The sequence below is a fragment of the Dipodomys ordii genome, unplaced genomic scaffold (assembly GCF_000151885.1).
Source record: "Dipodomys ordii isolate 6190 unplaced genomic scaffold, Dord_2.0 Scaffold1, whole genome shotgun sequence".
In the NCBI taxonomy this organism is placed as follows: Eukaryota; Metazoa; Chordata; class Mammalia; order Rodentia; family Heteromyidae; genus Dipodomys; species Dipodomys ordii.
Window position 1 is genome coordinate 53323987 of NW_012267217.1, and position 14215 is coordinate 53338201.

General features: G+C 58.5%; 1 protein-coding gene across 1 annotated transcript; it reads left to right on the top strand.

Annotated features, from left to right (window-relative positions):
• The first annotated feature begins 139 nt into the window (after window positions 1-139).
• On the top strand, window positions 140-13162 carry Slc4a3 (solute carrier family 4 (anion exchanger), member 3). The gene is made up of 22 exons (XM_013024622.1): window positions 140-286; window positions 648-813; window positions 1394-1665; window positions 1796-1911; window positions 2343-2542; window positions 4039-4187; window positions 4334-4514; window positions 4957-5092; window positions 5329-5512; window positions 5910-6009; window positions 6382-6566; window positions 7327-7552; window positions 7770-7988; window positions 8384-8532; window positions 8698-8892; window positions 9299-9529; window positions 9858-9947; window positions 10412-10578; window positions 11108-11361; window positions 11609-11778; window positions 11980-12153; window positions 12893-13162. The coding sequence occupies exons 1-22, from the start codon at window positions 236-238 to the stop codon at window positions 12968-12970; spliced, it is 3693 nt and encodes a 1230-aa protein (XP_012880076.1). The 5' UTR covers window positions 140-235; the 3' UTR covers window positions 12971-13162.
• The last annotated feature ends 1053 nt before the right edge of the window (window positions 13163-14215 follow it).

Here is a 14215-nt window from a genome sequence, read left to right on the forward strand (position 1 = left end):
TGGGAGGGGGGCACCGGGCTGTCCCGGGCGTGGCTGGGCCTGGGAAGGGGGGGCGCACGGGCGGGGCGCGGGAACCCCAGCCCCGGAGCGGGGGCCGTCAGCGCCGGGATCCTGACCCGCTTCTACACCCCCGCCCCCGCCCAAGGCTGCTCTCTAGGCCACCGCAGCGCCCCCTTCTTACCCCGGACCCCGGTTTCTTCTTGAGCGAGAACCCCCAAAGCCGCTCCCCCCTGCCATGGCCAACGGAGTGATCCCGCCGCCCGGGGGCGCCTCCCCTCTCCCCCAGGTGATTGATGCGCGCAGGGGTGGGAGGGGGAGAGATGGGAGGGACCCTGGGGTGGGGCCGAGTGTCCTCTGGCTGACCCTGGGACCCCCAGATCCAGGAGTGGAGCTGGGCTGTTGATATGGAGAAAGGGGGTGTCTTTGGTATTTTTTCAGATCTGTGACGACCCCCACCCACCCCAAACCAAGGCCTGGGGACCTGCCGAGGCTTTCCGGCTGCTGACCCAGGCCTGGGCTCAAGGGGAAAGGGAAGAGATAGAGCTACTGGTTTTCTTAGCCCCCAAGTAGGGCACGGAGTTACTTAAGGTGGGTGAATGGGGTGTTCCTGAGCCCAAGTCCTCAGAAGGGGCTGTCTGGGCCTGCAGGTCCGGGTGCCCTTGGAGGAGCCCCCTCTGAGTCCGGACGTCGAGGAGGACGACGATGACTTGGGCAAGACCTTGGCTGTGAGCAGGTTTGGGGACCTCATCAGCAAGCCTCCGGCCTGGGACCCTGAGAAGCCCAGCCGCAGCTACAGCGAGCGGGACTTTGAGTGTGGGTAGCTTGGGGACCCCTACCTAGTGTGGCCGGCTGCCTTCATCACCATCACCATCATCGCCACCATCACTGTGCTCACCTCCGGCTTGATCACCCAGTGCCATCCTGTGCTGGACTCTGTGCTGGGCCACTATGCCATGTTAAGTCATCCTGCCTACCTGGTCTATTGCCTGTTCACCTGCCAGGAGAGCTGGGCCCCAAACCAGGAGAGATCTAGGGAGATGAGTCCCAGCCTGTGTCAGTGACCTTTATCTTCCCCTTTGGTCGTGTTCTGTCTCCTCTGCCATGGCCCCATCTTGTCCCCCCTCAGCTCCTCTTTCTCCTCCTTGTCGCATCATGCCTCCCCTCCCCCTTTCATGACTTTCTCCCTCCACCACTCCTGCTTTCCTTCTACCAGGCCTCACCAATGCCAGGAGCATGGACACAGGTGTGGGGGGTGGGTGGAGCAAGAGTGGCCTGGAGGAAGGATTAGGGGACCCCTGTTTGAAGCATTGAGCTAAAATAGGGCATGTGCCCCTTGGAATGGGGAGGGCCCCTTCTCCTGTGGGAGCCTCAACTGGCTCTCCTGCACCCCCAGTTCACCGGCACACATCCCACCATACCCACCACCCGCTCTCGGCCCGCCTGCCTCCACCCCACAAGTTACGACGCCTGCCCCCCACCTCTGCCTGGCACACCAAGAGGAAGAAGAAGAAGGAGAAAACCTCTGCTCCCCCCTCGGAGGGGACCCCTCCCATCCAGGAAGAGGGAGGAGCTGGAGCTGAGGAGGAAGAAGAGGAGGAGGAGGAGGGGGAATCTGAGGCAGAACCTGTGGAGCCTCCACCCGCAGGGCCCCCACAGAAAGCAAAGGTAGGGACCTGCCTCTGGAAGAGGGGCTCATGGGTGGGGAACAGGTGCAGAGGGGACACAGGAGGACGCAGCTGTGGGAGAGGGCTGGGTGGTACAGGCAGAGGCCCATGCCATATCCATGTTTCCGTAGTTCTCCATTGGCAGCGATGAAGATGACAGCCCTGGCCTCTCTGGCAGGGCCTCCTGCACCAAGCCTCTGCCCTCGGTGGGCCCACGTTCTGAACAGAGCCCCCAGCACTCCATCAGGTACTATCCCCAGGCCTCATTTGGTGGGTCTCTGTTCAGAGTAGCTAGCCCAAAGTCCTTGTTCCTGAGAACTGTCCCCAGGGGTGACCTGGAGAGCAGGGGAGATGGAGGCATCCCTGGGCCAGCTGCCCTCCATCCATCCATTACAAGGGGTGGGGGAGAATAAGAGGGGAGGAAAGAGGGAGGAGCAGAGCCAAGAGGCCCAGAGTTTTTCAGGACCAAGGTGTCAGAGTAAAGAGGTTGGGGTACAGGAAGAAGGAGGAGGGTCAGTGAGTAGGGGAAGGGTGGACATGGCAGGGAGGGAAGGCCTGTGTCTTGGGCCTAGGCATCTACTCCGGGCCCCCAGGCTGGGGGAAGTTGTGGGAGCCCACTAGCCTGGTTATCTCCCCATCTTTCCCTGTCTAGTCCAAGACTGCATGTTTCCTCCTTAGCTCTCCCAGCCCCCGGGCCCGGGCTTCCCGAATTGCTGCAGACAAGAGCCGGCCGTGGAGTCCATCGGCCAGCTATGACCTGAGGGATCGACTGTGCCCAGGCAGTGCCCTGGGTAACCCTGGTGGGACAGAGCAACGGGTGCCAACTGATGAGGCGGAGGCCCGGATGCTGGGCTCTGCAGACCTGGATGACATGAAGAGTGAGTGAGACCCAGTGGCAGCCCCACCGCCCACAAGCTCCCAACCTGCTGGGGACCTTGAAAAGTCCCCGTGCTCTTCCCCACCCAGGGTCCAGTCCCTTCTGTGGTGTCCCTGTCTGCTGGAATGAGGCCAGTGGCAGGGAGCTCATTACCTTACCAAACCACCACGGACACAGCTGAGATTTCCCTTTGTGACACCTCAGGTTCTGATTCTGTCCTCTGAGTCAGTGTGGTGTAAGGTAGCCCTCTCTCCTACGTGGTATTTGAGGACATCACTGTATCCTCTTCTCCCAGGGCCTCTCTTTTCAGCAAACTTGTTATCCCTAGCTCTTGACTCTCTTTCTCACTGGCCCCCATACTGCCAGGCCCCTGCCTCTCCCTGGGCCAGCATCACAGCTGCCCTCAATCCATCCCACCGCCCTGGCTGTGATCTCGGCACATTCCTTCCATTTTATCAGTGCCCTGGCTTCAGTGCCACCTGTCATCACCCACAGGGCTCTGTGCCCAGGCCAGGGGCATCACTGGCCCCGCCCTCCTCGTCCTCAGAACTACAGGGTGTGGGTAGGAGAAAGGGGAGGTCAGGGGAGGGCAGGGCTTTTGAGCTCAGTACGTCATGGAAAGTTGCCAGGGCCTGAGGACAGGGACAGGAACAATCCGATGGCAGCAGCAGCAGCAGTGGAATGGGGGGGGGGCAGTCATGGGGAGGGCATGTTTACAGGCCCAGGCTGGAGGCTGGTGGCAGCCAGGAGCAGACTTTGGGGACGTGGGGAGTCAGGGTCAGGTCCAGCTTCGTGTGGACAAAAGACCATTCTTGCCTGGACTCCTAACTCTTGGGATAGCCAGGATTCGGAGAGGGAACAGGGCCTGAGACCTTGGCCACTAGGGGAATGATGAACTGGCTGGATGAGGCCATGGAGCCCAATGGGGTAGTGAACCCTGCACATGGGGACACCGAGAGCCAGGGTCCTGAGAGGGATCTAGCCCCCAGTCCTTGTGACTTGGTGGCCTCCGAGGACATAGAGATGTTTGTGCTGGATTTGGAGGACTATGGCCTGTGGGAGTCTGACAGGGGCCAGCTGAGCGCCATGGCAGGGACACCAGCTCGTGAGTAACTGGGCCGAGGACCTCTCCCTAACAGCTGGCCTGGGTGGGGGCTGGTGGAAGGAGGGGCCAGCAGCCCTGCCTGAGTCTGGGGCATGGAACTCTTGGAGATTTGGTCAGCCATGTGGCCCCATAGGGAGTGGGCCACGGATGAAATTAGAGGGTCCAGTTGGGTTGTGAACTGAGTTGGGATCTGTCTTCTTGTTAGGACTCGATCCCTTAGGTGGCTTTCCTGAGTATCAATGTCGTTACCCATAAAAGGGCCACCCTGGGTCTGTGGTCCTAGTGCTCATCAAGTGGACTGGTTGGGCAGGGCAAGGGGCTCGGGTCATGACCTGAGGCCTCAGGCTGGACCCCTGGGAACCCTAACCCCTCCCCTCCGTCTCTATACATAGGTCACCGGCTGGAGGACAACCCCGGTGTTCGGCGACACTTGGTGAAGAAGCCATCTCGGACGCAGGGAGGGAGGAGCAGCCCAAGTGGCCTGGCTCCCATCCTGCGTAGGAAGAAGAAGAAGAAGAAGTTGGATCGGAGACCTCATGAGGTACTGGATCCCAGGGGTGTGGGCCTGCAGTTTTGAGCCTTGCCCTTCCTTCCCCTCCCGGGCCGGCTCTGTGGTGGTGACATTCCCCTATGCCAGCTCGTCTGGCCTGGAAGCTTCCAGGCCCTCACTTTGGACTTGTACCCCAGGTGTTCGTGGAACTGAATGAACTGATGCTGGACCGCAGCCAGGAGCCTCACTGGCGGGAGACAGCCCGCTGGATCAAGTTTGAGGAGGATGTGGAGGAGGAGACGGAGCGCTGGGGCAAGCCCCATGTTGCTTCCCTTTCTTTCCGAAGCCTTTTGGAGCTCAGAAGGACCATTGCCCATGGTAGGGGTCCTCTGTGGTGGCCTGGGGCTACCTGCCTTCCCCATGTTCACAGAGCTTAGCTTGTACCTGTACTAGGCTGCCCAGGGCTCTCGGACTACTTCCTGGAGTCCTATACCTAGGCCACACCTGACCACCACTTTGGGGCTGTGGGTTCCAGTGTCTGAGCAGCCCATAATATACTCTGAGAGGCAGGGCTGGCATGGGCTCCTTGGTACTTAGTGAGTCTTAACTTACCCATCTGGAAATTAACTTGTGGCTCACCTTCCTTGGTGAGGAGGGGCCTGCTTGCTCTTGTTCACCTCTTCCCATGGCTGCATGGACTGTGTGTCTGTTGGAGTGACTGGCTGTGCATCCTCTCCAGTATATGTACCTGCCCTCGGGAGCATAGCAGGGGCCGGGGGCTTCTGTGTGACAGATGACTCCTGCTCTTCCTGTGATCTAGGAGCGGCCCTCTTGGACCTGGAGCAAACAACTCTACCAGGCATCGCACACCTTGTGGTGGAGACCATGATCGTATCTGACCAGATCCGGCCAGAGGACAGGGCCAGTGTCCTGCGGACCTTGCTGCTAAAACACAGGTGTGTACCTGGTACCCAGGAAGTATCTGTCTGCTTCAGCTTGCCTTCCAGAGGTACAGACTCCTCCATGTGGCTCTCCTTCAGCCTCCACTTGAAGACAGAAAGTGACTAGGAGCTCATTCCCCATCCTTCCTTCTACACCTCCAATCATTAGAAAGTTCTTACACTGCCGAGAGGCGTGGGGGCCTAGATCCTGCCCCTTCTCTCCTCCTAACTCACCTCACTCCTTTCTCTAGCCATCCCAATGATGACAAGGACAGTGGCTTCTTCCCCCGGAACCCGTCGAGCTCCAGTGTGAACTCAGTCCTGGGGAATCATCACCCCACCCCTAGCCATGGCCCTGATGGCCCAGTGCCAACCATAGCTGATGACCTCGGAGAGCCAGCCCCACTTTGGCCACACGACCCTGATGCCAAGGAGGTCAGTGGCCTTGCTGTGGCCTGAGCCTGAGAGGACATGCAGTTTGAGTTGAGGTCTTCAGTGGCTTTGTTGCGTGTGTAGGGAAGAGGGAAGGTTGGCTGGTTGGCACCATGCTAGGCATGCAGGGGATCTGTGGGTGATGTGTGATGGGTGTTGTGTTTCCAGGAAGGCACAGGATTTCAATGCAAAGGGGTTGCTGGCACATGGGAGCCGTGAACACAAGAGAGAGCTGGGCTGGTATAGGGTTTAGAGGGTGGGGTACAGATCCTAGGCTGGTTTCTTCCTGTTGGGGGGAGGGGGTATGCAGGACACAAATCCAGGGCTGGAGCACAAGGTGGGAGGGCCTGCCATGGCCTCCGGTCTGGGTCCCAGCCCTATTCCAGTTCTGCGTCCTCAGAAGCCCCTCCACATGCCCGGGGGAGATGGTCATCGGGGGAAAAGCCTGAAGCTGCTGGAGAAGATCCCTGAAGATGCTGAAGCCACTGTTGTGCTTGTGGGTGAGAAGGGAGGGCTGGGTGTGGGAGGTGGGGTCTGCAGAGCATGTGCCCCACTATAGAGGCTGGATCCCTAATCCCTTCTTTCCCCATTCCCTGCCTGCTTCCCATCCAGTTCTAGGCCATCTTGATGGCCGCTGGTTTACACAGCACCATTGTGAGACTTAGACAAAAGCAACCTTTAATTACTACCTTTAATTGCCATCTATTAGTAAATTATAATAAGTATACAAACACATAAATGAATAGGAACCCCAATAGATTGATGTTTCTTAGTGCAGTGTACAACCTGTGCATAAATACCCCAATCTCCCCTCTAGGATCTGCCTTGACAGCTCCCTTTTACCCAGCATCCTCTTCTGCCTTCTTCTCCAGGCTGTGTGCCTTTCTTGGAGCAGCCAGCAGCGGCCTTTGTGCGGCTGAGCGAGGCTGTGCTCTTGGAGTCTGTGCTTGAGGTCCCTGTGCCTGTCCGCTTCCTCTTTGTGATGCTGGGGCCCAGCCACACCAGCACCGACTATCATGAACTTGGGCGCTCTATTGCTACCCTGATGTCTGACAAGGTGGGCCTTGCACTCCACGCTGGGTTCTTAGCCTAGGCCTCCTAGCCCCTGCTTGTACCCTGGCCTTCCCATTGCCGACAATGGTTCCTATGAAAGCAAGGGTGTGAGAGGCCCTCCTGGCTGGAGGCTGTGCTCTGGAAGATGACTGGAGGAGTTGTTGGCCCAGGGTAGAAATGGAAACCCTGGGCCAGGGCTTGGGAAGCAGGTGGTGCTGCAGACCCAGACCCCAAATAGCAGGAGATGTGAATGGGAGGGCTGGTGGTGCTGGCCTTTGTTGAGGCTTCTCCTGGGGCTGAAGTGGACACAGAGGAGACCTGTCAGCCTGTAGGGTGTGGGCACTGACAAATCAGAATGGTTCTGTAGGTCCCCACTACACATGCAATGCCACTTTAGTTTTTAATTATTATTTTGTCGGTTGTGGGGCTTGAACTCTGGGCCTGGGTGCTGTCTCTGAGCCCTTCAGCTCAAGGCTAGTGCGCTACCACTTGAGCCACAGCACCACTTCCACCACTTTAGTTTTCCGTGGAAATGTCAGGAAGCCCTGAGGGGAAGGGAGGAAGCCTGGGCAGGTCAGGGCAGTGGCTGCCTGCTGGCCTGCAGGGAAGTGTGTCAGTGTTTTGACAACTGATACTGCTAGACCACGCTGGCCTGTGTGGCCAACTGTCCACCCTGCCCTAGCTCTGTGACCCCACACTGCCTCTCTCAAGTCCTCAGGCTGCCTCAGCCCTTCCAGGAGGACATGACTGCCTCTTCTTTCCAGCTGTTTCACGAAGCTGCCTATCAGGCCGATGATCGGCAGGATCTGCTGGGCGCCATCAGCGAGTTCCTGGATGGCAGCATTGTGATTCCCCCATCCGAAGTGGAGGGCCGAGATCTGCTGCGCTCCGTGGCTGCCTTCCAGCGCGAGCTCCTGAGGAAGAGGCGGGAACGGGAGCAGACCAAAGTGGAGATGACCACTCGGGGGGGCTACGTGGCCCCTGGCAAAGGTCAGACCTGTTGGGGCCGAGTCTTCCTGACACACATACTCCCCCCTCCCAGGGCCTGAAGCGGTGACACTAGCCTTGTCCTGACTCCCCCAGTCCTTTGTGCCACATTGGCTTTCTGTCTCTGACCTCCAAGTCCCAGGCTGCATGGGGGCACTGAGCTTGAGGCCTCCAAGCAGGAGGGAAGGGTCTGTCCCAGCGGTCCCTTGTTTCCCCACAGAGCTTGCTTTGGAGATGGGGGGCTCGGAGGCAGCCCCTGAAGATGACCCCCTGCGGCGGACAGGCTTGGTGTTTGGGGGGCTCATCCGGGACGTGAAAAGGCGGTACCCACATTACCCCAGCGACCTACGGGACGCCCTGCACTCGCAGTGTGTGGCTGCTGTGCTCTTCATCTACTTTGCTGCCCTCAGTCCTGCCATCACTTTCGGGGGGCTGCTAGGTGAGGGCAGGGGAGAAGTGAGGCTCCTGTGGCCATTTAGGGAGTCTCAGGGAGCAGCTGGTTCAGGGGGGCCCCAGTGATTCCTTTCGGGGGCTTTATGTAGTATTGTATGCCTGTAATGCCAGCATGCAGGAGGCTGGAGTTCCAGGTCAGCCTAGAACTCAGGTCTACACAGTGAGACGGTGCTTCAGAAAACAAGCAAAAGCAAAACAAGCGAGAAGGGTAGGAGGGGTGCGAGGGGTGGGGGACCCTGTCTTTACCTTGGGACTGGTGGGAAGGGAATGATAAGAAGGAGGGTGGGCAGGAGCCTTGTCTGTCTGTTCCTGCAGGACAGATGAGGGAGTCAGGTAGAAAGCCAGACTAACACCCCTGCCCCACCCACTCCCCTGCCCCAGGAGAGAAGACTGAGGGGCTGATGGGTGTGTCTGAGCTGATCGTGTCCACCGCTGTCCTCGGTGTTCTCTTCTCCTTGCTGGGGGCCCAGCCGCTCCTTGTGGTTGGCTTTTCTGGGCCTCTGCTTGTCTTCGAAGAAGCTTTCTTCAAGGTGATGCTTGCCTTCTTCTCCCTCCTCAATCTCCCCCCCCCCCTCCAGCCCTGTGCCCTTCTAGCCCAGGTGATGACCCCTGAACTCTCCTCCCTTGTCCATCTCTTGGGGCACTGATGTCCAGGGCAGACCGCATCTGAGTAATCATTCTTCCCCTGCTCCTAGTTCTGCCGAGCCCAGGACCTGGAGTACCTCACGGGCCGGGTGTGGGTCGGCCTCTGGCTGGTGGTTTTCGTCCTGGCCCTGGTGGCTGCGGAGGGCAGCTTCCTTGTCCGCTACATCTCTCCATTCACCCAGGAGATCTTCGCCTTCCTCATCTCACTCATTTTCATCTACGAGACCTTCCACAAACTCTACAAGGTAGTGGGTCCAAGGGACAAGTCGTGCTGGGGCCTGGGCCGAACCCCAGGCAGGGCAGAAGGCGGGGAGGTATGGAGCGCTGGGGGCAAGGGGACAGAAGGGGCTCTGTTGGATGAGGGTGTGGCCTCCGTCTGAGCTGAAGGAGAGGGAGTTAGGCCCAGAGCAGGTTAATTCAGGTTCTAGACTCAGTAGAGAGGACTTACTTGTGTGTGATGGAGTAGGTAGCCCTAAGAGGCTGTGTGTCCTGGAAGTGAGTGTGTGTGTGGGGGGGGGGGGAAGAGGAGGCAGAGGGAGAGGAGAAGAGAGAGAAGATAAAAAAGGGGAGGAAGATAGAGCAGGAAGAGGAGAGGTGCCCCCCTCTTCCTCTCAGGGTGAATGAGAAGGTATCCTTGCTTTCCACTCACAGGTGTTCACGGAACACCCTCTGCTGCCATTCTATCCCCCTGAGGGGGATCTGGAGGGGGGCCTGGAGGCTGGCTTGGAGCTGAATGGCAGTGCCCTGCCCCCCACTGATGGACCCCCAGGCCCGAGGAACCAGCCCAATACAGCCCTGCTGTCCCTCATCCTCATGCTGGGGACCTTCCTTATCGCTTTCTTCCTGCGAAAGTTCAGGAACAGCCGCTTCCTGGGTGGCAAGGTGTGTGACGGCTGGGTGTGGAGTGGTGCCGTGCTTGATACCTGCAGTCACTGTCCAGCTTGGCTCCTGAGGGAGGCGGAACCTCTTTCCCTCTCAGGCCAACCAAGTCTGACAGCCCCGCCTGCCCACCAGTGGCCTCCTCCTTGGGCATCTTCTTACTGGTTGGTCATAGTTCAGTCAATACAGGAATGCCTTCCAGGCAGAGCGGGGGGCCTCTGGGGAGTCAGGCTAGGGGCTATCTGGCTCCATCTTGGCCTGAGGAAGGGTGCAAGGGAGTCTGCTGAGCCTCCCTCCATGTCTGCCTCCTCCCTGGCCCAACCCTCTGCAGGCTCGCCGCATCATTGGGGATTTTGGCATCCCCATCTCCATTCTGGTAATGGTCCTGGTGGACTACTCCATTACGGACACTTACACGCAGGTGAGTGCGCCTGGCTGTGGAGGAGCTGGCGTTTGCCTGGGGTCAAGATTGGGGTTGCAGCCTGACTCTCCTTAGGGGAGGCGGCCTGCCGGGGCCACGCGTGGGAGGGTGGGCCTGGGTCTCTGGGAGCCGCTGTGAAGTCCAGCCAAGAGCATCTGAGCCGTGGGTGACCCGAAGACAGGAATCTGGAGGAGCAGGTGTGAGTTGGGGCGGGATGACAGATTTGACACGAATTTAGGAATAAACTGTTTTATTTTCCTGCCCCCAAAATGACCCCTGGAGGGACAGTGACTTTGGGGAATGCAGAACAAGTTCTTCCTCTCCTCCTGTTCCCCCAGAATTCTGGCCCTGTGGAATCCGAGCTCAGAGGGAGCAGCTCCTGCGTGGGCCTTCAGCATGTGGGAGGCCCGGGCAGAAGCAGTGGGCAGGGGTCCCTGACCGCTGTCTTCCTGTGTGCCCTGCAGAAGCTGACAGTGCCCACAGGGCTCTCCGTGACGTCCCCTCATAAGCGCACGTGGTTCATTCCACCTCTGGGCAGTGCCCGTCCTTTTCCACCCTGGATGATGGTGGCAGCTGCCGTCCCTGCCCTCCTCGTCCTCATCCTGATATTCATGGAGACACAGATCACCGCGTGAGAGGGCTGGGGCATAGGTGTGGGGGCAAGGGGAGGGTCCGGGCTCGCTCTGTGGCTGAGTTTTAGGGTTCAGGAGGGGATATCTATCAGTCTGGGGTGCCAGGTGCGTGGCTGCTGTAGCAGGCCTTGAGGAGTTGGCAGGGGTGAGGAGGTGGGGGGAGCTGGGGCAGGGGTGAGGCATTGAGGGTCCAGGCTTGGTTTCCTTGTGAGGAAATGGCATGATGCCCATCTGTCACCACCACCGTTTGCAGAGTGGCACTTGACAGTGCTCCGATCGCTGGCAGGGTGTTCTCGCACCCTGAGATGCTCGCGTGTATCTCATTTTGGTTAACCCAAAATAACACGGTGAGATCTGACAGCTGGCTTTTGTGGTGCTTTTAAATATTCACAGTATGAGAATTTGGCTCAGATTTGCTGCAATGTGAGAACTTCAATTTGGGAATCTGAAAGAGGAAGCTGGCAGGTCCGGGAAGAGGACCCCACCCCCCGTCCGCGTGTGCGGCCCCTCACTTCCTGTCCTCTGCAGGCTCATCGTCAGTCAGAAAGCTCGGAGGCTGCTCAAGGGCTCCGGCTTCCACCTCGACCTGTTGCTGATTGGCTCCCTGGGTGGCCTCTGTGGGCTCTTTGGGTTGCCCTGGCTCACCGCTGCCACCGTCCGCTCCGTCACCCACGTCAATGCACTGACTGTGATGCGCACTGCCATAGCTCCGGGCGACAAGCCCCAGATCCAGGAGGTGCGGGAGCAGCGGGTCACCGGGGTGCTCATCGCCTGCCTCGTGGGTGAGAGCCTGGTCTCCCTCAGACCTGCCTTCCCAGGGGAGCCCCGTGGCTGAAAGCCTCCCCACCTGAGGTTCTGCCCAGGTCCCTCCTGAATCTGCAGGTGTGTCATGTCCGGCCTGCTGACACTGAGTGTCGGCCGGTCTTCTCTGTCCTGCTCCATTTCCGGTCAGTCGTAGCCTCCCATCCCCCAGGCCTCTCCTCACAGGGGCCATCCAGGGGTCAGGTAGGTCTGTGTCACCTCCTCCAGGCTTGTCCATCGTCATGGGGGCTGTGCTGCGTCGGATCCCATTGGCTGTGCTCTTTGGGATTTTCCTCTACATGGGGGTCACATCACTGTCTGGAATCCAGTTGTCCCAGCGCCTGTTGCTTATCCTCATGCCAGCAAAACACCATCCTGAGCAGCCTTATGTGACCAAGGTCAGGCCAGGGTGCATGAAGGTGGGGAGGTGGAGGGAGGGGGGTGCATGAAGGTGGGGAGGTGGAGGGGGCGGTAGAGAGGTCGCCAGAGACCGACAGGATCAGTAAGGTGAGTTGGGAGTTGGAGCCGCATTCCCAAAGGTGTGGGTAGGTGCAGACTGTGGCTGCCGGGCGGTGAGGCCTGCTGCCTCTCCCCCTCAGGTGAAGACGTGGCGGATGCACCTGTTCACCTGCATCCAGCTGGGCTGCATTGCTCTGCTCTGGGTGGTGAAGTCCACGGCAGCTTCGTTGGCCTTTCCCTTCCTGCTGCTGCTCACCGTGCCTCTGAGGCGTTGCCTTCTGCCTCGGCTCTTCCAGGACAGGGAGCTGCAGGCGGTAAGGGGTGATCCAGGACAGGGAGCTGCAGGCGGTAAGGGGTGATCCAGGATAGGGAGCTGCAGGCGGTAAGGGGTGATCCAGGACAGGGAGCTGCAGGCGGTAAGGGGTGACAGTTTGGGGTGGCAGGATTCAGGTGGAGTTGGCAATCTCTGCTTGGCTTTCTGTTGGTTTGTGTGATCTTAGGCAGGTTACCTAGCCTTTTATCTAAAATCCGATTCTCATCTGTCTCATGGGGCTGGTAATAGTTTCTGTCCTTGATAGGGATGCTGGAAGGGGTAAGTACTCAGGCCAGTGAAGCACTTTGTGTGACTGTTGGGTACGAAGCGCAGCACAGGACTGTTGTGAACAGCTAGGCAGGTTGTGCCCTGAACAAAGGCACCTAGCTGAGGATGAGTATGGTGATGTGGTGCATGCCGTCCACCCTGGGCTGTTTTTGTCTGCTACGGAAAGGACGTCTTTGTGCCGCTCATCCACACTCAGACAGGGCATACAGAGATACTGCAGGAACCAGCAGTGGCCCCAGGAAAGACCTCCTATGTAGTGGCCACTACCATTGTTCATAGGATTAGGAGGGGGTGGGCGACCTGAAGATTTTTGGCACAGGCGATGCTTTCACTGGGGTCCTGGTCCCTGTGGACAGTGAAGCCCAAGGCAGGGCTGGGAGCAGGGAGGACTGATGGAGAACATGGAGACAGGAGGGGACGAGTCCTCCCCAACCCCGTGCTCTGTTCTACAGCTGGACTCGGAAGATGCGCAGCCAAACTTCGACGAGGATGGCCAGGATGAGTACAACGAGCTTCACATGCCTGTGTGACCCCCCCCCCTGGAGACCCCACCTTAGTGACTGGCGGAACCCAGGACCCAGGCAGGACCCAGCACCAGGGCCAGGGGCTCCTCATGGCCCAGGGATGTGTCCGGAGCTACTGCTCATGCTTAGCCCATGGCCTCCCTGACTTGGGGCTGGGCCTTTCACACACCAGACGACACAAGCTTTGAGCTCATTATAACCACACTCCTTGTCTTGTGTCTGCCTCACTTTCTTGGTTCCATCTCTGATTTCTCAGGACACTGGCCCTTCTGGAATTGGAAGAATTGGAAGAATTCACTATCAGGGTCACTAAAACCAGGAGGGGCTTGAGGCCAGGAGGGGCCTTGGGGATTGGAGAAAAGAATCGATACTACATAAGGTTAAAGCTGTATCTTATCATTCTCCTTCCTCTTAGATCCTCTCCAGTGCGGGAGCTGGAGGAGCTCAAGGTCTGCTCAAGGTCATTGAAAGTGTGAGGGGGGTGGGGAAGGGCAGGGAGAGGAGAGGGAAACGTTTGTTCCACGTCAGCCCCTAGAGAAATCAGTTCACCTTCCATGGTTTGTGGGGCTACAGCAGGGAGGGAAAACACTTATCTTTTTTTCTTGTTCCCTGGCAGTAGGGACAGCAGCCCAGTCTCCTAGACGCCAGGGTAGTGCTGGATTTGGGGCCCTTTGGACCATCTTAGATTTTCCTGGCTTAAGAGCAGTTCTGGGATTCCTGAAGCTTACTCCTTGTGTAACCATCTCTGTTTTGCCAGAAATAACCTGGGGAGGCCTTGAGGAGGGTGGAACGGGCTCCTTGCCTCAAGGTTGCTAGGCAACTAGCAGCTGTTGTCCCCGTGTGGCCCTCTGGTGGTCATTCTCACATACTGCAGGTCCTATTCCAGCTGAGCAGGAGTTAGGCTGCCACCTGGTGGATCTGCTGCAACCCCACTAGATCTCATTCAGTTCCTCCTGGAGGGACAGTGGGTCAGGGAGATTCATGGAACTCTGCAGTGCTGAGCATCAGGGTTGAGGACCCCTCTCCCCACATTGGCCATTCCTTCTAGAGCTGGCCCTGTATTCTCCTTACACTTTTGCTCTTTTACTTCCAGGGGTTCAGGGCTGTACCTAGTTTCCCAAGGCTGGACTAGGACCCGCAGTGAGACTGTTTGTTGTGTTCCTAAGGAAGAATTGAGCCTTCCAGCTGCCCCGGATTATCATCCAGGACACTTGATGATAATCCTCCCCGCTCCCTTGATCTCTGGTGCCA